The following is a 25,178-nucleotide window of genomic DNA, read 5'->3' as shown; positions in this document are numbered from 1 at the left end:
GTAGGTAACAATTTCTTGTGATCGGTTTCTCGTTGAAGCTACTTTTGGGAGAAACCCTGGATCCGTCTTGAGAATTATCCTGTCTGGATATATGGACAAAAAGGGTTCAATAACCGATAAAGCATGCAGTTCACTAATTCTTCTTGCTGATGTTATTGCCACCAAGAAAGCAGCCTTGAGGGAAAGGTTTCTTAGTGTAATTGTTTCTAGTGGTTCAAAAGGTTCCTTCGTAAAGGCCTGAAGGACCACTGATAAGTCCCATTTGGGGAAACTCCCGATAGGTGCTGTTCTGGAGCGGGTAAGGGCCCTGAAGAATCTGATGATCAGAGATTCTGAGGAAATGGGCTTTTCTAGGAATACTCCTAAACCTGCTACTTGCACCTTGAGGGTACTTACTGCCAAACCCTTTACTGCACCCTCCTGTAGGAACTCCAAAACTGAAACTATACTGTCCAATTTCTGATCTTTTGATTCACACCAGGTATTATAAGTTTTCCAAACTTTTGCATATATATCCCTCGTGACTTTTTTCCTACTGGAAAGTAGAGTAGCAATCACTGCGTCTAAAAGTCCTTTCCTTTTCAGCAGTTGCTCCTCAGATACCAGGCGGTGAGCTTTAGCTTTTTCACTTCTGGATGATAGACTGGACCTTGAAGCAGTAAGTCCTGACGAAGAGGGAGCTGAAAGGCAGGTTTGACTGTCAGTTGAAGGACAGTTGAAAACCAGACCCTTTTGGGCCAATAAGGAGTGATCAGGATCACTGAGGTTCTTTCCGTTTGGATCTTTCTCAACACCAGCGGAATAAGTTGGAAGGGAGGGAAGGCATACCCCAAACTGATGTTTATTGTAATGGGGGTAGTGGCGCGCTTCAGGGGCTGGATGTTTATGTTTAATCGATGAGTGTGTATTAAATGATAATGAGTGTGTGTTAATAAATACTGTTTTGAAAAAAGGTGCTGAGTGCTAAAGTGTTGAGAATGTGCTTTGTAGTTGGGAATGGTGCTTAATTTGGATAAGTGAATCAAAGTGCAATGTGCTTCCTAAATATACAGATATGTGAAACCTCGATCGATGTGTATCTATTCGATGTCCAAGTGTGCTGGCAGCAATTATTGTAACAATTCAATAAATAAATATTCCATCAATACCATAAATATTCTTAAAAAAGTAGATACAGTCAAAAAATCGATCAATAAAAAATTGAACATATATAGGTGCTCATCTAAGGTGCTACGTGACTCCTACAATCACCTTATAAATCCTAAAGCGTGATTCCAATAAGTGAAAAAATAGAAATAAATACAGTAGAAGTTCATATATATATATTAAAATTGTTTCCAAATTAAGAGTCCAAAGTGTTCCAAAGTAAAATTACAATCCTCTCTCTTTGTGGACGTGCTTAGTGTGGGTAAAGTGACTTGATTCCTCCACCTTGGGTGTCACCTCTATGTGTGCCAAACTCTCACCTTAAAAGCAAGAAAAATAAGCCTCTGGTATATTTCCAGAATATGGGTAGATGTTGCTCTCTTTAGACTCTATTCGTTTTAGGTCACCGATATTGATTCCCCTTAGGTTGAGATTTCCTGGACTTCTATCCACAAATGACCGATTCGGTCCACTTTCCTTGTGCTATCCTCCTTGTTTGGCTCAAAACCAAAGGACTATCATGGTGCAGTAATTCTATACTTTTATTTCCATGTACGTAGACATGCACTTACATTTAGTAGAATTTCATTCAGCATAAACCACAAAACAAACGCTGTGGAGATCGAGTTCCGTTCGTAACGTCACTTCCGGGTATAGGGCTCCTCCTACGCGTTACGTCACGAGGTCACGTGACTTCCTCAGGGAGTGCATACCCCAAACTGAACTTCCAGGGATGTGCCAGAGAATCTACTCCCAGAGAGTTGTCATTTCTGTGGAGTGAGAAGTAAAGTGGAAGTTTTGCGTTTTCTTTTGTTGCAAACAGATCCACTTCTGGTCTTCCCCAAGTCTTGATTATCAACATAAAGACTTCTGGATTTAAGTTCCACTCTGCTTCTCGGATCTTCTGCCTGCTTAAGTAATCCGCCACACTGTTTAGTGTACCTTTTAGGTGGATTGCTGACAAGGAAAGCAACCGACTTTCCGCCCACTGCAGAATTTCTGTTGCCAAAAGCTGTAGGGTTTTGCTTCTTGTGCCCCCTTGCTTGTTTAGATATGCCACTGTAGTGGCGTTGTCTGAAAGGACTTGAACATGAGTCCCCTGAAGATTTTGAGAGAAGGCAGCTAGAGCCAGGCCGACTGCTTTCAACTCCTTCCAATTCGAGGATTTCGTTGTCTCGATCTGAGACCAATCCCCTGTGCCAGGTTTTGGTTCCAGTGGGCTCCCCACCCCCATCTGCTGGCATCCGTTGTTAATCTTTGGTCTGCCGGGAAGGCCCAGGCCAATCCCTGAGACAAGATTATCTGATTTCTCCCCCACCAGAGGGATCTCTTGACCTTGGTGGGGATCTTTACCTTTAAATCCAAAGTCTCTGGATTGTGATCCCAGATTCTGAGGAGGAAATATTGGAGTGGTCGAAAATGAAGCCTTGCCCATTGGATGGCTGGTATTGATGCAGTCAGGTTTCCTAGGACTGACATGATCTCTCGGATTGACCACCACTGATTTGTTTGTAGCCTTGCTACCATATTCTGTATTTTGACCTGTTTGTCTTCTGGTAGGAAGATTCTTTGTTCCACAGAGCATATCTGAAACCCTAGGAACTGAACCCGTTGAGCCGGTGTGAGGTTCGACTTCTGGATATTTACTATCCAGCCCAGAGACTCTAGATGACCTCTTGCCTTGTGCAGATCCTCTTGAAGTTTTTTTCTTTGGAAGGGGCAAAGAAAAGCAGGTCGTCCAAGTAAGGCACCACAGAGATTCCCTGAAGGCGGAGGGGAGCTAGACACTCTGCCATTACTTTCGTAAAAATACGAGGGGCGGATGATAGCCCGAAAGGGAGTGCTTTGAATTGGATGTGAAGCATTTCCTTTCCCAGATTTACCGCCAACCTTAGGAATCTCTGCGAGTGAGGGGCTATAGGGATATGTAGGTAAGCATCCCTTAAGTCTATTGATGCCATGAAGCATCCTTTTGTTAACAGGGTTCTGACTGTAATTGAGTCCATTGGAAACTTTGTACAGAACTGACCTGTTTAGTGGTTTCAGATTTAATATAAGACGAAAATCCCCCGATGGTTTCTTTATCAAGAATATGTGGGAATAGAATCCCTGATGTTGTTCCTCCACTGGTACTGGACAGACAACTCCCTGTCGTCTCAGGTCCTTTAGCAGGTCCATCATAGCCAGGGCTTTTGCTGCATCTCTTGGGAGGTTTTTTGACAAAGAACCTTTCGGGTGGAGTCCCCGAAAAACTCTATTTTGTAGCCTTGGGACAGCATATATTGGCTGTTATGGCTGCCCAATAGGGGAGGAATTCCCTCAATCTTCCTCCCACTGGCAATGTTTTGTCATTGTGTTTTGCTGGTTGACACAGGAGGATGGAAGAGAACACTTCCTTTTCCTTTAGGTTTTTGTGTCGACCAGTTTCTTCTTCTCTCCTGGGGTCTGCTATTCTGCTGAGCTTTTTGAGGTTGAAAAAGCTTTTTAGCTGGCGGTTTTCTCTTAACGGGAAAAGACCTCTTTTTGTCCGCTGTTCTAACTAGAACAGAGTCCAAATCAGGACCGAATAGGAGATCCCCTAGGAATGGGAGTCCACACAGCTTGTTCTTAGAAGCTGTATCTCCAGGACATGTCTTCAACCAAAGAGCTCTTCTGGCCGAGTTGGTTAATGCTGCAGATCTTGCCGTCATCTTCACTGACTCTGCTGAGGCGTCTGAAATGAATGCTATGGCCGTGGAGAAGGAATCCAAAATTTCTTGTTTAGGTGAATCTGCCGTAATGTGTGCCTTTAACTGGCTAAGCCAGTATTCCAGATTCCTGGACACACAGGTAACTGTCATGGCAGGTTGCAGATTCCCCATGATGGATTGTCAGGATCTCTTAAGTTGCTGGTCCATCTTCTTATCCATGGAATCCCTCAGGACTCCCATGTCTTCAAATGCTAGGTCCGTTGACCTAGAAACCTGGGAGAAGGCTGCATCAATCTTTGGCATCTTATTCCAGGGAGCCCCTGGGTCCTCATCAAAAGGAAACCGCCTCTTAAAGGCTTTAGGGAAGAAGGTTTTCTTTTCTGGATCAGCCCACTCGTGTTTGATCGCATCTGAGATGGTCTGATGCACTGGAAAGGGACGACCCTTAGGCTCGTCCAGGCCTGCATACATTTTATCATGCAGGGATAACTCCTTATCTTCCTCTAGACCAGGGGTACTCAAATGTAAACTTGAAAGGTCCACTTACAAATTTTCCATTCAGTCCGAGGTCCGGAAAAGTGTCCGTCAAATTCCAAATACAGAACGCCAATAACAAAAAAAGGCATTCCCCCAAAACTTGCCCCCATCCAATGCAGAGCGACCATTGTGCGTGCCCCCATTAATGCAGAGTGACCATGTGTGTGCCCCTATTAATGCAGAGCGACCATGTGTGTGCCCCATTAATGCAGAGCGACCATGTGCGTGCCCCCATTAATGCAGAGCGACCATGTGCGTGCCCCCATTAATGCAGAGCGACCATGTGTGTGCCCCATTAATGCAGATTGACCAGTGTGCGTGCCCCCATTAATGCAGAGCGACCATGTGCGTGCCCCTATTAATGCAGAGCGTGTCCCCATTAATGCAGAGCGACCATGTGTGTGCCCCTATTAATGCAGAGCGTGTCCCCATTAATGCAGAGCGACCAGTGTGTGCCTCCAATAATGCAGTGACCAGTGTGTGTGCCCCCAATAATGCATTGACCAGTGTGTGTGCCCCCAATAATGCAGTGACCAGTGTGTGCCCCCAATAATGCAGTGACCAGTGTGTGTGCCCCCAATAATGCAGTGACCAGTGTGTGTGCCCCCAATAATGCAGTGACCAGTGTGTGTGCCCCCAATAATGCAGTGACCAGTGTGTGCCCCCAATAATGCAGTGACCAGTGTGTGTGCCCCCAATAATGCAGTGACCAGTGTGTGTGCCCCCAATAATGCAGTGACCAGTGTGTGTGCCCCCAATAATGCAGTGACCAGTGTGTGTGCCCCCAATAATGCAGTGACCAGTGTGTGTGCCCCCAATAATGCAGTGACCAGTGTGTGTGCCCCCAATAATGCAGTGACCAGTGTGTGTGCCCCCAATAATGCAGAGTGACCAGTGTGTGCCCCCAATAATGCAGTGACCAGTGTGTGTGCCCCCAATAATGCAGTGACCAGTGTGTGTGCCCCCAATAATGCAGAGTGAAAAGTGTGTGTGCCCCCAATAATGCAGTGACCAGTGTGTGTGCCCCCAATATTGCAGATTGACCAGTGTGTGTGCCCCCAATAATCTGGACCGCCGAAGCGGTCTGCTTCTTTCTGTCATCAGCGGGGGGGTTAGAATTGAGAGGATCGGAGTGGCTGTGTTTAGCGCTGCATGATTACAAAAAGCCGAGTACAAGTTCTTCTTACCCGACGGAGAGGATGTCCTACAAAGTCCCGCCTCCTGAACACCGGCTCCTATGATAGACGTCACCAGTGTTCTGTCTATCATAGGTAAGAGCCGGCCCAGGAGGCGGGACTTTGCAGGACATCCTCTCCGCCGCAGAAGAACTTGTCCTCGGCTTTTTGTAATCATGCAGCGCTAAACACAGCCACTCCGATCCTCCCGATTCTGCCCCCCGCTGAGACAGAAGGAAGCAGACCGCTTCGGCGGTCCAGATTTTAATCCGTATGGGTCCGGAGGTGGCCCGGAGTCCGCCTATTGAGGACCCCGGCTCTAGACCCAGGGTGATATAAACTGTCCTTAAGAGACCATCCACCTGTTCCAAGGACAGTTTGTATTTAGAGGGCCTACTTTGTGCCCCTTCCTCCTCTTCTTCCTCTGAATTCTCTTTGGAATGTGAGGGGGAATGATCTCCTTGGGTGGGAGGGACCCCTTCTGTTCCCACCGAAGGAACCAATTGTGAACCCTAAGAAGAATGTGATGCTGATGGCTGACTCAGGGCAGGATCTTGCAGGGATGACCGAAAGGATTGAATGGTAGCATCCAATTCCTTTCTCACAGATGCGACTAAATCGCCACATACTGCAGATGCTTCTTCTTTTACGAAGGCATCAATACACCCCTGGCAAAGTGTCTTTTTCCAGTGTTCGGACAACTTTGCTTTGCATGAGGGACATTTCCTCTTGAAAACTGTTTCAGAGCTTTTAGCCTGGAAGACATGAAAGAAAAAACATACACATTCTTCTTATGAGTCAGCCTGATTCTCAGGGCCACCAAGGTGCACAGGAAGACATTTAAGAGAAGCCCCATGTGCCCTGACAGGCCCCCAGCCACCGGGTGGATAGGAAAAAAGGATGGAGAGAGCCCCCACAGTAAGATAGGCCATAACAGAGATACCCCTTACCTTGGCCTTACTGGTGCCTGTGCCTGCCCCACTCGCTGATGAATCTGTATCCTTTCGCTTGGCAGCGGTATCACCGTGGCTTTCGGTACCGGTTCCGGAGACCAAAAGCGCACCTGCACTGGACCGGAACCGGAATAGGCACCAGCTTGCTCCTCCCTTCTTCCCCCTGCGTCGGCGGAAATGACGCCATACGCCCCCTGCCGAACGCTGCCCCTTCCGGAAACCTCACTTCCGGCCGGACGAGCGTCACTCGATCCGGGAAAAGTGGCGGCAAATTTGAAAAAGTAGTGATGGTTAGCAAAAAAAAAATACCGTACCGCCAGCCGAAATGCCGTCCCGGGGTTGCGCTCTGCGGGGGTCCTGACTCAGCCTAGAGCACTGAAGAGGAAGGAGCAGCCCATGCACTGCAGTCGGTCGCGTGAATGGGAGGAAGCAAAGTCTCCAATATAGGGTAAGGTGGACGTAGGAAGCCCGGTCTCTCAGGATAGCACCTTAATAGCTCAGACTCCCCACAGAGGTGTTCCTTGGCTGGAGGAAACACAAAAACTGACGAATGGTGGGAGAAGCCTCCTTTTAAAATCTGGTGGATGGGTGTTTCCTGTTGAGGAGAGGGAGGAGCCATCTCTCTAAGGTGCTGTCCTGAAAGACGTTTTAAGGGAAAACTTCTTATGAGCTGAGAAAGAAGGCCCACATCTACAATGAGGTTCCTTGCCCTGAGTAGCTTGTGGAAAAAAAGCACTCTTCCCCACTGTGAGACCTTTAATGAAGTCATCCAGGGTAGCTCCAAACAGGCGATCTCCTTGAAAAGGAAAAGGAAGTTCAGTCAAGGCCTTTTTTAAAGTCTGATCCGCATACCAGCACTTGGCTCAAAAAAAAAACACGCCGAAGGACCACTGCCAAAACAGAGAGGCAAGCAATCAGGGGAGCGGCATCCAAAAGAGGCATAACAGATAAACTGAAACCCCTTGAGCAGCTAGCACCTTGACCAACTGGTCTGCCAGCTCGGCAAAGGCAGGAATGAGCTGTTCCCCCCTCCAGATCACAATGTAGGAGATTAGCCCACTCAGTCAGAGTTTGCGATACTAGGGCAATGGTGAATACCGGCCTCACTGCGGAACCAGCCAGAGTGTACATAGTGCGGACCACTGCCTCTGCCTTCCAGTCAGCCGGATCCTTAAAAGGCTGGGGACTCTTCAAACGGAATCATGGTTGCCTTGTTTAATTTGTAAACTGGAGGGTCCAACACCGGTGGCACAGTCCACTTCTTAAGAAGAGTCTCCTCATAGGGGTAACGTCTTGTAAAAGCGCATAGGGACCCCATGGGGGCGCTTTGGTCATCCCCACTCTTTAGCGGCAATTCTGTCAAAATAGGCAGGGAAAGGAAACACCTTTGCCACTTTGAATGGCTTGTGAGTGCCAAACGGAACAGGCGAGTTCTCCATAAGCTGCGTCCTCCATCTTCAGGGTCTCACGCACAGATACAATCAGTGCATCCACCAGCACTTATTCGTCTGCGGTCGCAGACATGGAGGAATCATCCTCACTATTAGAGGATTCCAGGCGCGTGATTACAGACCCAGCAGGGTGACCCGTGTCCGCGGCAGCCGGATCAGATTTAGGATCTGAGGAGATAGATGAGGCAGGGGAAGAGGGGGGGGCGCTTTTTGCTAGCCCGTTGCCTGCAATCCACCTCCACCCGGGACACAAGGGACTCCAGGACCGCCGTCATTGCATAGATGGATGGTTGGGACCCGGAGGGCCCTGAAGCCTCAGAGAGGGGATCAGGTGGGGGAATGTGCCCCAAAGACACCATGATGCACTGGAGGGACCCCACAAAAAGTGTAAAACACTGCTTAAGGACAACCCCCACCATGCTGGCTGCACCACCCAGTTGCTAGGTACAAAGCACCAAGAGATCCTCAGCAGAGAGGGAGAGGATGCCACCAGACCCACCACCCACAGAAACAGGAACCTGCAGTCACCAGGAGAATCTGCACTACATGCACAGGGATCAGAAAGTAAAATGATCCAGGAGTGAGCACCAGGGGATGAGCGAGGGGCTCCCACCACCAAAATCGCCACCCACGGGGCTCCACTGTCATGGCCGCCACTATTTCCAATGGCAAACCACAAGAAAATGGGCACCGGACTACACAAACATGGCCACCATGTAAAGAAACACACAGGCTACAACAAAATGGGAACCCAACGCGGCACCACGAGGCTTACAGGGACCTAGGAGGGGGGCCTCAATGACAGATCCTGACAGGAGCCCCCACCAGGTACACCCTCCCACACACAATCGCTCAACCGGTGGCGCACCTCCCCGGCCCTCATTGCCAGTAAGTGCCCTGCCCCCATCCCAGGAAAGTGGCCAGACCACCCAAATAGCCCCAGCCTTGAGGAAGGCAGGATGAGGGACTTGGCCGGGGGTGGGTGCCTGTGGGTAGGAGGGGAACCTGGGGGTCCCGCGTCCACCCCCCCACCACATCCAGGGAGAGAGAGGAGACAGCTACTCGCCATACCAGGAACCAGGTGGGCACCAGCCCGTACAGAACCCCTCTCCATCTAAATAGGGGGGCTGTCAGCCAGGAGGAACACTGCGACTCGGGCTGAGACCGGGTCGTATGCTACCTCGCGAAGCGTGGTGCGTGCGCTCACTGGCCAGACTGGGGTGACCACTGGATCTAGATTATTTAGCCCGTCTCCCAGTCTGGCAGTTGATCGTAGATCTCACAGGAAAAAATCCAGAAGAAAAAACATTTCCATCTAAAAAATGTTGCCAGGACCAAAGATCCCAGCAAGGAAATAGGTCCTTGCTGCTGACTAGGCAGAAAAAAAACTGAGTGGCTATAGCAGAGAGAGGGAGTATACCCCCTGGGACTGCCCATAGGTATAGCCAGAATTATTTTCTGCCTAGTGTCCCACTCCGGAAGGGGGCAGTATAACCCAATGATTATGAATATCAGGAGCGGTGTCAGTCAATGAACAAGAGAGAAATGCTGTTTTTTCATTTTCCTTGCATGTCCCCCTCAGATCTACAGCAACTGCACTTCTAGTGCACAGTGGATTTGCCTTTAGTAAATAAACCCCTATGTGTGCATGGACACATAGGATAACATGCTGGGGAGTTTACCGACTGTAGAAAAAAGAAAAATGCCTGAAGAAAAAAACAGCAGCTGAAAAAACGTCCAGTGCACACTGGACGTTTTTACAGCTGCGGTTTTTGGCTTTTAGGCATTTTTTTCTGGAGCCATTAAATTCTCCTGCATGTTATCCTATGTGTCAAAAGTGAGTTTGAAGCTGTAAAAAACGCTGGAAAAACACAGCCAATCTGCATTTTGGGGTGTTTTTGAGCCATAAGCTTGCTTTTGTGGGAGATAAATTTCGATAAAAAAACACTAATGCAAATAACGGTGCAAAAAGCAGCAAAACCCATATTAAAACACGGCATTCTACAGCTAAAGCTACTGGTGTTATTTTTTTCCTGCCTCCAAAAACGCCCCTCCAGTCTAGCCTACAGTGCCCTGAAAATTATTCATACCCCTTGAAATTTTCCACATTATGCCTTGTTACAACCAAAAATGTAAATGCATTTTTTTGGGATTTTATACGATAGACCAACACAAAGTGGCATATAAAATTGTGAAGTGGAAGGAAAATGATAAATGGTTTTTAATATTTTTTACAAATATCTGAAAAGTGTGGCATGCATTTGTATTAATTCCTTTAATCTGATACCCCTAACTAAAATCTAGTAGAACCAATTAACTTCAGAAATTCACCTAATTGGTAAATAGAGTCCACCTGTGTGTAATTTAATCTCAGATAAATACAGCTATATAAATGAAGCAGTCAGAGGTTTGTTAGTGAACATTTGTGAACATACAGCATCATGAAGGCCAAGGAACATACCAGACAGTTCAGGGAAAAAGTTGTGGAGAAGTTCAAAGCAGGGTTAGTTCATAAAAAAATATCCCGAGCTTTGAACATCTGACAGAGCACTGTCCAGTCCATCATCTGAAAACGGAAAGGGTATGGCACAACTGCAAATCTACCAAGACATGGCTATCCACCTAAATTGACAGGCAAGGCAAGGAGAGCATTAATTAGAGAAGCAGCCAAGAGGACCATGGTAACCCTGGAGGAGGTGCAGAGATCCACAGCTCAGGTGAGAGAATCTGTCCACATGAGAACTGACGAGAAGAAAGCCAGCCATTGTTGAAAGAAAGCCAACAAAAGTCCCATTTGCATTTTGCGAGAAGGTTGTGGGGGACACAACCTTGAGTCTGTGAAACACAGGTAAACGACCCTAAAACATACAGCCAGAGCTACAATGGAATGGTTTCGATCAGTATTTCTCAAACGTTTTTCAGTCAAGGCACCCAATAACAATTATGGACAGTTTACATTCTTAAATGTAAAAACTATTTTATTAGTTTTACATAATGCAGCAACATTCACACAAGTAGGACACCAAACAGAGGGGATTTATTATTCCAAAGCAAATAAACTTTTGCAAATGTACTGACTAGTATTCCAGTGTTGCTCTTCTCCCTCAGTTTTTCCCCATCTTTGTGTAACTAAAAAGGCAGGTTTCATCCACACGCCAGGTTAAATACAATTTTTGGGCAACTTTTAGGCATTATTAAAGCATATTCATGTGTTAGAATGGCCTAGTCACAGTCCAGACTTAAATACAATTGAGAATCTGTGGCAAGACATGAAAATTGATTTTAAAGTGGAGTTCCACCCTAATTTTATACTTACCTCCATCTTCTCGCTCCGGGTCACCTGAAAAAGAAATGGTTATTGCATTTTTTTTTTTTTTTACTTACCTCGTAGCGAAGAAAATATACTTACCTTACTTCCTTCTTCCTCCTTCCTCGGCCACGGCCCGTCGTCACTTCCTGGCTCTGCAATGATTCCTGGGAGCTGAACGTCATAGCTCCCAGGAATCACTGCGCCTGCACCGGCCCCGACGTCAGTTTCCGGGGCGCGCGCGTCATCCCCTTCTAAACAGCTTCTGGGCATGCCCAGAAGCTGTGGAGGGATGACGCGCGCGCACCGGAAGGGACGACAGGGCCGGCGCAGGGCATCGAGGGACCGAAGAAGGCGGAAGAGGACGCCGAAGAGGATCTCGCTGGCTTCAAGCTGCCCACATCTGAGATGGCAGCGCTGGACAAGACGTTTTCAAGGTAAGTATTTGCCCTAACAGGTAAGTGCAACCCGGGACAGATCAGAGGCTAGCCATTGTGGAATGCACTAGCCCTGACTGTCCCGGGGGTATTTAAAAAAAAAAAAATCCAGGGTGGAACTCCGCTTTAAGACGCTCTCTATCCAATCTAACAGGGCTTGAGATTTTTTGCAACAATTTCACTCTCTAGATGTGCAAAGCTGGTAGAGACAGACCAAAAAAGACTTGCAGCTGCAATTACAGCCAAAGGTGATTATACAAAGTATTGGCTCAGGGAGGCTGAATACAAAATGCATGCCACACTTTTCAGATATAATTTTGTAAAAAAAAAAAAAAATGTAAAACCATTTATCATTTTCCTTTCACATCACAATTATTTGCCACTTTGTGTTGGTCTATCACATACAATCCCAATAAAACATTCACATTTCGGGTTGTAAGATGACAAAACGTGGAAAGTTTCAAGAAGACTAAGAGTTGGTTCACACCGGGCCGACTCAGTCGCCCCGACTTTGAAGTTGCCCGTGCAGCACGACTTCATCGCGGCTTGCAAACTAATTCTCATAATAGAGTCGCTCTGATTAGGACGGGTCCATTGCACAGCATGGAGTGCTACTTTTCAGGCCGGCTCTAATACTTTTTTTTTTACCCACTGCCAGTGTGCCAGGAGCAACATAGTTTGGGCAGAAAAAACACTTTACACAACTAAAAGCTGCTAAATGCATCTAAAAACTAGCACTTGAGCATTAATTCATTTCAATGACCAGTGTGTTTTTTTTGCTGCCCAAGAGCTTGATGCCCGTAAAACCTCCTAAAAGCTTTAGACACTTTTACAAGCAGCAGGCATTTTTTTCAGGAGAGTTTAAAAAAGTGTTCATGATGCGTGTATTTGCACTTTAACGTGCCGTTTACATGGTTGTAGATAGCGGAGATTTGAACCGAGTTTATATTTTTTCTTAATTCATGTTTCAATTGTCCTGTGACTCTAGGTACAAGATCTATTTAGACCACCTATTATGTTGCGGACGTATTCCATGTTTTAACAGACCAACATCATAATTTTTGTGTCACACACTATTTGTTCAGTGGTTTACCAAAACGCAAAGAAAAACTGGATTTTTGTCTGATCATAATCCTTTTCTCTGATGTTCATTGACAGACATGGCTCCATATCTTCTTTGACCCGTGGGTTATGCTGCTCTTCAGGTAGTAGTAGGACACTAGGCGGAAAAAGGGTTAACAAAGCTTAACTACGCCCATTGGGCAGTCTCAGGAGGTATACTCCCACTTCCTGCTCTAGGATCTCAGTTTTGTAACAAGGAGTGTCAGAAGAATACATAACCCAACTCCACAGAGGGGTGAGTGCTGTGTCTGTCAATGAACATCAGAGAAAAGGATTTTACGGTAAGACAAAAATCCAGTTTTCCCTTTTTGTTCATTGACAGACACAGCTCTATGAACATCAGAGAAAAGGATTTTACGGTAAGACAAAAATCCAGTTTTCCCTTTTTGTTCATTGACAGACACAGCTCCATATCTTCTTCGACTTGTGGGATGTCCCAAAGCAGAGTCAACAGGAGGGGCAGGAAGAACACAGCAATGAATATACTTTCCTAAGGCTAGACGTAGCCAACCAGGTAAAACAGGAGCTCAACCAGGAACAACTGGAGCTTACCTGACAAAAAAGTACACCCTCAAAGAGGACTAATCCTCTCCAACAGCAGCCTGAAAACCCTTGCAGCCAAAAGGAGGCATCCGCAGATGCCAACACATCCACCTAAAATTTTGTGAAAATGTGCACGGACGACCAGGTGGCAGCCTTACAAACCTGTACCACTGACGCCTGATGACGGAAGTCCCAAAAGGCACTAAGAGTCCATGTAAAATGCATCATAAACAGGGAAAGGAGGATCCTGACCCTTAATAGAATAGGCCTGCACCACCGCCTACCTATCCAACTGGAAATGGTCGCAGCAGACGTGGCTAGCCCCCAACAGGGTCCACCTGTAAGTACAAATAGGGAATCTGAGTTTCAGAACAACGTAGTTGTCACCAGGTACACCCTGACTGCTCGTGCCACATCCAAAGAATGCAAGGAAAACTCTTTAGGGTGTTTAGGCTTTTATGTAAATAGAAAGCGAAGGAGCGACTGGCAGAGCCGAAGCACCACTTTATCTCTGTGAACCACCAAGTAATCGACAAGACAAACTGCCAGCTCCGACACCCTACGTGCAGAAGAAAAAGACACCAAGAAGACTACCTTCTTGGACATGTAAGCAGAGGAATCTCGTGCATATTTTCCAACAGCGTTTACTGAAGAACTGACCACACCAAGTGGATATCCCACAAGGGCAATGGAGACCGCACTGGGGAAGCCAAGTGTCTAACCCCACGAACAAAGGTGCGAACCACAGAAAACGCAGCCAAAGGACGATGAAAGAAAACCATCAAGGTCAAACCTGGCCCTCGGTGGTACCCGAGGCCAGACGCTGCTCAACACCTCGTTGGAGGAGAGCCAAACTCCGAGTCACTAAAACAAAGCAGCTGCAAACCCCAAGAGAGTACGCTCTTCAAAACGCAATGGTAAATCTACCTTGAAGTAGATTTACTAGCTTACAACAGCATTTGAATCACCGATTCAGACAACCCCCTAACCTTCAACACCTGATTTCCGACAGACAAGCCATTAAAGCCAGCGAATGTAAAGCAAGACAGAAGATTGGCCCTTGAGCTAACAGATCTCCCCTAAGAGGAGGTCTCCAAGGAGCATCGGCAACCAACCGTATTAAATCTGCGTACCAAGACCGGCGAGCCCAGTCTGGATCCATTAGGATGGCAGTAATCCTTTCTGCCTCGAGCCTATGCAGGGGTCTTGGAAGAAGCTCTAGAAGAGGAAAGACGTATATCAGACGATACTGAACCCAAAGGAGGCACCAATGCGTCTGTGGCATCAGCCAGAGGATCCTGAGACCGTGCCACAACCCAAGCACTTTCCAGTTGAGGCGAGAGGCCAACAGGCCCACCTTGGGAGTTTGCCACCGGAGACACAACTGATGAAACACCTCCGGAGGAAATGTCCAGTATATTAAATCTGTAGTCTGGATTCTTCCAGAGTTAAGACCCCCTGAGCACATTCCATGCCAAAAACATGCCACCCCACTCGGACAGGCTGGTATCCGTAGTGACGATCGTCCAGTACAGGGGAAGGAAAATGTACCCTTGCGAAGAGCCGGAGAGCGGAGCCACCAAATCAGGGACCCTCTCATACCCCGGCTCAACAGGATCAGATTGTATAGAGACTGTGGATTCTTGCCCCACATGGCAAGAATCTCTCTTTGCAGAGGGCTCGTCTGGACAGATTTTTGGAACTTGTCCCATGGGAGGAACACCCTGGCTGAGGCTAAGTCCAGAACAAACCCAGATAGTCCAACTAGGTGGACAGAACCAGAGCCAATACCTGGAAATGTAATTTCCAACCAAACTTCTGCAGAGTCCCCACAGTAATCTCCAGGTTGTCCTTCAGAGCAGTCAGACTCAGCTAGCAGAAGATGATCATCCGGGTACTCCAGAATTGCAATTCCCTGCTGGCACAATGCCAACACCTGCTAAAACCAGGGGGGTTGAGGTGAGACCGCTTGATAATGCTCCTTGCCCACAGCAAGCAGAGGAAGCGTGGATGACCGACATATCGGAATATGAAGGCAAGCATCCTTATTAATCGCTAGAGACCAGAAGATCCCCCTGATGTAGGGATGCCACTACCATTCGAATGGTCTACATTCAAAACATCTGTACCTGCACAAAGCTGTTCAGAGCTTGAGGTCCAAGATTGTACCAACCTCGCTTTCCTTCCTGGGACCTGAAAACATGAAACAACCGTTCCGAGATCTGAGACCGAAACAATCACCCCTTGTACTAGCAAGTCTTGCACCGCCCCGAAGAGACCTCGCTGGTGGTCTGGAGGCAGGATGGAAAGAAAGAACATCTCTGAAGGAGAAGTCCAAAAATTGATCTTGTAGCCGGACAGAATCAGCTCGTGGACCCACTTGTCTTGAATCAGGGAGATCCACGGGTCTAGAAAGAAACAGACATCCTCCCCCACCCCAGATATGGGTGAGCCCCTTCAGAAGAAGGGGTGTTTGTTTGCAGGTCTGGAATGACCCGCTCTCAGCATACCATACCAGGTCCTCATGGAACCTCCAGGGAGGCTCAGAACAGACAATTCCCCACAAAGGGAAGATCACATAAGGTCATGTGGAAAGTCTGGTCCGCAGACCAGCATTTTAGCCATATCATGCGCCGAAGGATCATTGCTGACAGCCCAGAGACTAAGGGAGCCGCATCCAGAGAGGCATCACAAACTGCAACCCCTGGAACAACTAGTCTACCAGCTCCGCAAAAGCAGGAGGAATCTGTTCTCGCTCTAGATCCTGGCGCAAAAGCTTTGCCCACTTGGGAAAGTCAGGGACACCATGACTGGCTCAACCACTTTACGACCGGCTCACGAGGATTTACTGCGGCACTCTGCTGCTACAGGCAAAGTGACGTAGACCTACGTCGCTAGCCCACGAGAATGTAGGGGGCGAGCGCGCTACTGCCCCTGCTCGTTCCCTGGGGAGCCAGCGCTTGTGACTGGCAGCTCCGATGGCCGCCGGCCACTCGCGATCTCCCGCAGGAGAGGGAGAAAGACAGACGGCTGATGTAAACACAGCCGTCTGTCATTCTCCCTGAAGCACAGAGGCTATGCGATCCTGCTATATAAGATCGCATGTCTCTGTGGTTACTTCACTAGCCACATCCCCCTGACAGTTAGAATCACGCCCCTAAGGACACACTTAACCCCTTGATCACCAATAAAGTTAACCCCTTCCCTGCCAGTGTCATTTTTACAGTAACAATGCATATTTATAGCATTGATTACTGTAGTAATGTCACTGGTAACAAAAAAAAAAAAAAAAATTGCAGATCGCCGCCATTACTAGTTAAAAATAAAAAAAAAAAAAAAAACAATAAAAATTACATAAATCTTTCCCGTAGTTAGTAAAACGCAATAACTTTCAAAATATGCTTATTGCGATTTTTTTACCAAAAATATGTAGCAGAAAATGAATTTTGCTTTTTACATTTTTTTTTTTTTGAGAATTTCATATTAAAAAATTTTGAAAATGTTATTTTTTCAAAATTGTCGCTTTTTTTGTTTATAGCACAAAAAATAAGAAAAAAATATATGCTAAACTATATGCTAAACTCACCCTAATTACATAACAAGCAGGGAGGTCACCGACCACCGTCCCGCAAGGAGACGCCGGCTAAAGGTCCACAAAAAGGACCACCTATTAGACCTATGGGTCGCCCTCCATAGGACGACTTAATAGGACATGGCCCCTACAAAAGGGGGAGAGGGGGCCCGCTGTGACTCAGACACGCAGGCAGAGTACCCTCACACATAATGGCTGCTTCACTTCACTAAAATAAATGCAGCAGCCCCACGGCACAAGGGGGGTGCCTGGCAGACCACATGTCCACCCCCCAGAGGGGGGAGGGGGGGTTGCTCCATCAACCCGCTCAGCAGGGCAAACAGCCTGGTTATCAGCTTGGAGAGCCTGGCCAGCAGCTCGGACAGCCAGCTGCGGCCTAAACTTGGGGCCCGATCCTGTCACGTGAGTCCGCCGGCAACTCTCCTAGCTTGATCAGTAGCTTGGACAGCTCGGTTAGGAGCTTGAACATCTTGGTCAGTCACCTGGAGAGCCAACTCCGTTAGCTGCGAGTAGGCTGCAAAGCAACGGCCCCAACTGGCGGCGCAAGACGCGCATCCGTTGGCAGCACCATCTGCCATATCCGCATCTCGGATAGCCTGGTTAGTCACTCGGTCAGCCTGGTCAGGCACCTGGACAGCTGCAAGTAGGCTGCAAAGCCGCGGCCTCAATTTTTGGCCTGATCCGACCTCGTTGGGCACACATTCGTCTGCAGTACCGTCTGGTATATCATCAGCTCGGACAGCCGCGTTTAGGCCACAAAGCCGCCGACTACATTTTTGGCCCGATCCAGCCACGTGAGGTGCAGACCCGTGGATGAGACATCCGCTCCCCCCAGCCCAATAACCACCGCAGGGAGCCCAGAGGACATCCCTGCCCCAGTCACTAAGCCCCAGGGGGCCAGGAAATTGCTCAAAGACCCCCGTGTGCGATCCAGACAGCTCGGTCAGCAACAACCACATCCACCCCTTCCCTTATAGGTTGGGGCCAAAAGACCACCGTGACTGGTAGAGGGGATGGGAGAATGGAAGGAACTCGGGGGTCCGACCATCCCAAGGACGGGCCCACATCCACCCTGAGGGACCACAAAGGGAGAAAGGGGGACACTACTTACCACACCATGGAACCTGGGTGGGCACCACTCCGGGCAGACCACCTTCCCATCTTGGAATGGGGGGTGTTGCGGGCTAGAGGTACTCTGTAACTCAGGCCGCGACCAGGTCGTGTACGCTCTCGCCAATTGTTTCAGTCCCTGTCCAGTGGAACTATGTCGCAGCTGACCTAGCACGGCGCTGAGGCCTGCGCAGGCTTTCTGGTCATACTGGGGAGACCTTAAGGATCTAGACTATCCAGTCCGTCGCCCAGTCCGGCAGTTGATTGTAGTTCTCACAGGAACTAAAACTGTAGTTCTCACAGGAACAGAAAATAGAAGAAAAAAAAATGTTTAAAAAAAGGAAAAAAATGCCAGGACCAGAGATCCCAGCAAGGAGCTAGGTCCTTACTCCTGAATAGGCAGAAAAAAAATGAAGATCCTAGAGCAGGACGTGGCAGTATACCTTCTGGGACTGCCCCATGGGCGTAGTTAAGCTATGTTAACTTTTGTTAACCCTTTTTTCTGCCTAGAGTCCTACTCCTAGAAAGAGCAGCATAACCCACGAATCAAAGATGATAAGGAGAGCACTGTCAATGAAGGAAAGAGAAAACTGAATTTTTGTAAAATCTTACCGTAAAATTCCTTTCTCTGAGTCCTCCGACAGTCGCCGCCCATTCACACAGTCTTCACTTATGGGGTATTGACTGCATCTCCACAGGAGTTTCTAGGCATAAGACTGGTAAAAGAACAATAAATCTACATAGTCACACCCATGGGGGCTGTCCTACTAGTCCAATACCCCCCTGCAATAGCCAACCCAATTCAGGTTGGTCGCAAACAGTGAAAGTGTATAAAAAATACCCCAAAAAAGAGGGGAGGGGGGGGGCGACTATCGGAGGACTCAAGAGAAAGGAATTTTACGGTAAGATTTTACAAAAATTCAGTTTTCTCTTACGTCCTCCGACAGTCGCCGCCCATTCACACAGTCTTCACTTATGGGGATGTCCCAAAGCAGTGTAGACATGAGGGGTGGGCAACGCAACCGCCAGAAAGGCAACGTAGTACCCACGTCAGAGAAAGGAACCTTACATGTACAAGAAGGTAACCTTCTGGATAACAAAAAACAAAGGCTCAACATGAGCAACAACCCAGGAAAACAAATAACCAAAGGGGAAAAAACCCCAACAGCTAAGGAACAGCCGCACAGAGCACTTTGCGGCCAAAAGAGGCATCAGCTGATGCCAGAACATCAGTTTTTTAGAATTTCGAGAAAGTGTGCGCCGACGACCAAGTCGCAGCCTTGCACACCTGGGCCACCGAGGCCTGATGCCGATAGGCCCAGGACGTACTCATCGACCTTGTAGAGTGCGCCTTGACAGGGAAGGGAGGAACCCGTTCCCGCAACGAATAGGCCTGTATAATGGTCTGTCTGATCCATTTGGCAATGGTTGCTGCAGACGCAGCCAAAACCTACCGAGGTCCCTCAGGAAGGACAAACAAAGAATCCGATTTCCGAAAGGATTCAGTCGACGACAGGTAGACCCTGATCGCCCGGACAACATCCAAGGCATGTAAAGCAACCTCCTTAGGATGCTTGGGATTCACGCAAAGCGAAGGCAAAACAATGTCCTCATTTAGGTGAAATTCCGAAACCACCTTCGGCAGGAAGGACTGATTAGGTCGCAAGACCACCTTATCCCTATGAACCACCAGGTAAGGTGAGCGGCAAGACAAGGCTGCCAACCCAGACACCCTGCGAGCAGAGGTGATCGCCACCAAAAAAGCCACCTTTTTTGATAACATAGGCAACGAGATTTCCCTGATGTTTTCAAACGGGGAACTCTGTAACACGGACAGAACCAAGTTCAAGTCCCATGGAGGCAAAGGCTCCTTCCTAGGAGGGGCACACCTTGAATAAAAGGTGCGAATTAAGGAATGAGACACCACAGGGCGTTGGAAAAGAACAGCCAAGGCAGAGACCTGACCTTTAATCGTGGCCAGCGCAAGGCGCTGGTCCACCCCAGTTTGGAGGAAAGCTAACACTCTCGACACAGAGTAAGAACGGAGGAGAGAAACCCCTGGACTCACACCAGACAAAATAAGCTTTCCAAGTACGGTAATAAATCTTACCAGAAGAGGCTTTTCTAGCCTTGATCAAAGTAGGAATAACCTCTGGGGAGAGACCCCTGTCTCTCAGGACCTGGCTTTCAACAGCCAGCGACCGTAAAGCAGGATGGAAGATTGGTCCCTGGGACAGCAGATCTTTTCGCATTGGCAGCCACCACGGAGGCTCTACGGCCATGTGAACGATGTCCGTGTACCAAGACCGGCGAGGCCAGTCTGGTACCACCAGAATCACCAGTGATGGTTCCGAGGCCAACCTGCGAAGGAACCTGGACAACAGCTGAAGCGGAGGAAAGGCATATATCAGATGATACTGACGACAGGGCACCACCAGCGCATCCGAGGCGTCTGCCAGAGGATCGCGCGTTCTCGCCACAAATCTTTCCACCTTGTGGTTCAGCCAAGACGCGAACAGATCCACATCCAGGGATCCCCACTTCGCACACAGCAGGTGTAGGGACCTGATTGCTCTCAATTCCAAAATGTTTATCGGAAGGGAGGATTCCTCCTTTGACCAGGTGTCCTGGGCAGACAGGTTGCCCAGGACGCCACCCCAGCCCGACAGGCTGGCATCAGAGGTCACTACCGTCCACAGAAGTGGCCGGAAGGATTTCCCATCCGACACCGCTGGGGCCCGAAGCCACCACAAGAGATCCATTCTGGTCTGGGGACTCAGACACCCTCAGGTCCAAGGACTGAGGAAGTCTGTCCCACCTGGCGAGGATCTCCGCTTGGAGTGATCTCGTGTGAAACTGGGCAAATGGTATCGCCTCGAAGGCTGAGACCATCAACCTCAGGGACCGTATACAGGTCCTGAGTGACGAGTATTCGTTGTCCCTGAGGGACCTGACCTCGTTCTGCAGAGTCCGGAGCTTGTCCTCCGGCAAGAACACCTTTGCTTGAGCAGAGTCCAGAACCATTCCCAGATACTGGAGACAAACCGAAGGCGACAAGGTCGACTTATAAAACGTTGATCGTCCAACCGAACTCCTGAAGCGTCTGGACCGTAGTGGACAGATCGCGCAGCAGGTCCTGACTGGCACTCGATCTTAATAGGAGATCATCCAGTATCCCAAGACCGCGATGCCCTGTGCCCGCAACAGGCGCCAAGACTTTGGTAAATACCCTCGGAGCCGAAGCGAGACCGAAAGGTAACGCCACAAACTGGTAATGATCCTCCGCGATAGCGAATCGGAGGTACCTCTGATGACCCTCGAAAATAGGGATGTGCAGATACGCATCCTTCAGGTCTATGGAGGCCAGGAACTCTCCCGGATTCAGGGAGGCCACCACTGAACGGAGTGACTCCATGCAAAACTTTTGAACGCGCACGAAGCGGTTCAGTGCTTTTAAGTCCAGAATCGGACGCACTTTGCCCTCCTTTCTGGGTACAGTGAACAGATTCGAATAGAAACCCCGAAACCTGTCCCGATGAGGCACCGGGACAATCACCCCCTGAGCGAGAAGATCCTGCACCGCCTGATGCAGATCCTGTAACCGCCCTGGGGACAAATGAAGATTTGAGGGAAATAATCTGTTTGCTGGCCGTGAAAGAAATTCGATCTTGTACCCTGACCGAATGATTTCCTGAACCCACCTGTCCGGGATTCGGAGCAGCCAAGGTTGTAGGGGCAAGCGTCCCCCCACCCCTGTAACGGGTGAGGGCGCCCCTTCAGGCAGAGGCGGACTGAGCCGCAGCACCGGCCTGGCCAGATTTTTGTTTGCCAAACCAGGGCTTTTTCTGATTACCTTGGCCCTTGAAGGGTTTCCCCTTGTCCTGCGCCCTGAAGGCACGAAAGGACCCTTGAGTAGGTTTAAAGGATGGGCCCCGCTTACCGCGGAATGACTTGCCCTTGGGATTCTGGGGGAGCAGAGTGCTCTTACCCCCCGTGACACCCTTAACCAATTCGTCCAAGGATTCCCCAAAAAGGCGAGATCCCGCATAAGGGATGTCAGCCACCGTCTTCCTGGACTTCTGGTCAGCCGACCAACACTTCAACCAGATCAATTGACGGTTAACCACAGCGACACTGGACAAGCGTATTGCCAATGGGGCCTCATTCAGAGCCGCATCGCACAAATACATGACCCCACGATTAATCTGCTCCCACCATGGCCACAGTAGTGGCAGGGGCAGAGTCAGCCACGAGAGTGCGTTTGAGCACCGTGGTCCAATCCGCCACAGCCTGAGTCACCATCACAGAGGCAAAAATCGGCTTGAGCATGGAACCCGCCACGGTATAGGCATGACGGGCAAGAGACTCCAGTCTCCTATCAGTAGGATCCCGAAACACCGGGGAGTCCTCAGTGGGCAACAGGGTAGACTTGTTCAACCTGGCCACCGTGTGGTCCACTTGAGGGGGCACACACCAGCGCGCAGCCGTAGTAGCCGCAAAAGGGTAGAGAAGCTGAAACTTCTTAGGCAACACGAAGGTGTGCTTCAAATTACGCCATAGCTCAGTCAGCTTACAATCTAAAAGGGAAGGTCAAGTGATACAAAAGGTAATAAATGTGGAAGATGAGCTGAATGGAGAAAACAGAATTACAGTTGTTGTTAGGTGGAGGCAGGATAGGCTTCTCTGAAGAGAAAGGTTTTTAGAGATTGCCTAAAAGTGGCTAGAGCAGGAGAAAATCGGACAGATTGGGGTAGGGAATTCAAAAGGATGGGATAGGCTTGGGAGAAATCCAGGAGGCAAGCATGAGAATTATTTGATATGGGATATTATTTTTCAGGTAAATTCTTTTTTTTTTTCGGTTTACTACCGCTTTACGCTGTGATGAAATCTATGCTACAGGCATGTCCTCCTGATCCAATTCCTTAGAATGAGAGGTGGTATTCTCGACCACCACAAGGTAACTTGTCTGGTACAAGGGCAAAAAATCATGGACCAAGAGGTGACCAGGAGCTTCAAAGTAGTAGAGAGGGAGTAGAAAGCCTCGGTGTCATCCACTGGCAGGTCCAAGCCACACCCAGAAACATACTGCTGCAGTACCCCACTAAAAGAAACATGCTGCTGCAGTTCTAAAAGAGGTGGCGCAGGTGCACCCTTTACCTGTGACCTTTACCTTTATCTGTGACCACTGGAAAGGTAGTCAGTAGCATGCACACGCCCCAAGGAGGATCAGATAAACAAGAGAATTGGCTCATCTTGGCTTCAGCTTTCACAATGCTCAATTATCTGCAGGGGTCTTCAGGGGCAGAGCTAAGCCACTGGCAGACCGAGGCCCTGGGCCTGTAAAGCATACTGCGGCTAACTATGTGTTGCACTAGGTGCTAGGGGTGTCTTCATTAGAATTCAGCGCATGTCAGCAACATTACAGACCAGCCCTGCTTCCACCATCTGGCGGGATCAAGGTATGGTCCCCTAAGGCTCTGATAAGAAGTCAATCGATATAGGAAGCTGCAGTAGGAACCGCAGTCAATATGGTGCAGCAGGAATCTTTATAGAAGAATCAGCATAGTGAAATATTCAGAAGAAATACCCTTCATTTAAAAAAGGGTAAGCTTCTCCATGTAGAAAGATGACGTTCATCACCTAAATACACTACCAGAAAACTGAGGCTACCTGGGAGTGGAAGAAATTCTATAGCAGGGTTGTCCCTACAGCTAGTGTCCAATTATGTGAAGGTATCTGTGTATAATCCAGATAGTATGATTAAACAGACTGTGCTGTATTGTACAAGAAATATAATTTTACAGACATACACACTCTATCAACTGTCTTCAGGGAATGAAGACCAATTGTCTATTCAGAATGCATCTGTATGCATTTTGCAGCTGAAAGGTGCAAGAAGATAGAGTGGTATTCAAGTCACGCCTTTGCCTGAAACTTCCCTGTGGCATTGCTACACAGCTTTAAAAGGTCTTCCCAGTGTAATACATGTAGATTAGAGAGGAAACTGCTTTGACAGTATCACTTTACATTCGCATTATACAAAACATTTACCCCAGGAGCCACTTACAGGCTAATTCACATTTCTCTGAGTAGAATAATGATGTATGAGTATTGCATATGCATTACACAGTAAACATCAGCAGTAATTGCAGGGGAAATTGAACCCTAAAGCACTACAGAACATTACATTACTCAGATATAAAGGCTATTTTTCATGACATTTCATTTAGAATTAAAACATGCAGTAAAAAGAAAACACATGTTCCTTCTCTGTAGCAATCATGTGGACAAAAATAGATATTAGGTTTGTGGCCTATTAGTTGGTTAAGGTGATTAATAAATAAACAGACGTCTTTAACCACTTGACCTCCGGAAGCCCCTTCATGACCAGGCTATTTTTTGAAAAACTGCAGTATGTTAATTTAACTGACAATTGTGTGGTCATGCGACATTGTACCCAAATACAATTTATGTATTTTTTTCCCCCAAATAGAACTTTCTTTTGGTGGTATTTGATCACCACTGTGTGTTTTATTTTTTTGTGTTCTAAAAAAAAATAAAAAAAATAAAAAAAAAAAAAAATACCTACAATAAATAAATAAAATGGAAAAGAAAAACAAAATGTTTCACTTCCTGCTAGAAGACAATAACAAAAAAAATTAAATTTTTTCATAAATGTAAGCCAAATATGTATTCTGCTACATATTTTTGGTAAAAAAAAATAAAAAATCCTAATAAGTATATATTGATTATATAGGCTATTGCGCCCCTGCAGGCGCAAGTGCAGCATCACTTATATATACACACACGTGATCCTGCACAGCAGAGCCGCCCTGTAGCAGTAAATCAGCTATGTGGAGGTCCTGAAGCAGTTAAAAGTGGCCATTTCATGATAAAGATTTCCTCAAAACACAGATTTTTCTAGTCTACATAAGCTAAGGTTTCCTCCAAATAAGAACAAATTTATAAAGTGCACGTATTTGTATGCATTACCTTAGTCTGAGCCTTCATCTGAGATTTCAACTTGTTCCTCATATTCTTCTCGTTGAACTTGGCACTCCTCTTAACGTAAATTCCACCATGCTGTGAAGAAATTAAGAATAAATATATAATTA

The 25,178-nt window shown here is 47.8% G+C and overlaps 2 protein-coding genes across 2 annotated transcripts in view; both read right to left on the bottom strand.

Annotated features, from left to right (window-relative positions):
- TMEM14A (transmembrane protein 14A) overlaps positions 1-25,178 on the bottom strand; it is a 1,080,999-nt gene that overhangs the window by 354,176 nt on the left and 701,645 nt on the right. The gene's annotated exons all lie outside the window — the stretch shown is intronic.
- The window catches only part of AGPAT5 (1-acylglycerol-3-phosphate O-acyltransferase 5), a 216,350-nt gene that overhangs the window by 128,328 nt on the left and 62,844 nt on the right, over positions 1-25,178 (bottom strand). Inside the window, exon 4 of the mRNA XM_082251943.1 lies at positions 25,057-25,146. Coding sequence (XP_082108069.1) covers positions 25,057-25,146 — 90 coding nt within the window. The remainder of the gene's footprint in view (positions 1-25,056; positions 25,147-25,178) is intronic.

The sequence above is a fragment of the Pelophylax lessonae genome, assembly GCF_965119305.1.
Source record: "Pelophylax lessonae genome assembly, chromosome: 3".
Classification (NCBI taxonomy): domain Eukaryota; kingdom Metazoa; phylum Chordata; class Amphibia; order Anura; family Ranidae; genus Pelophylax; species Pelophylax lessonae.
This window is presented reverse-complemented; position numbering and strand designations above follow the sequence as displayed.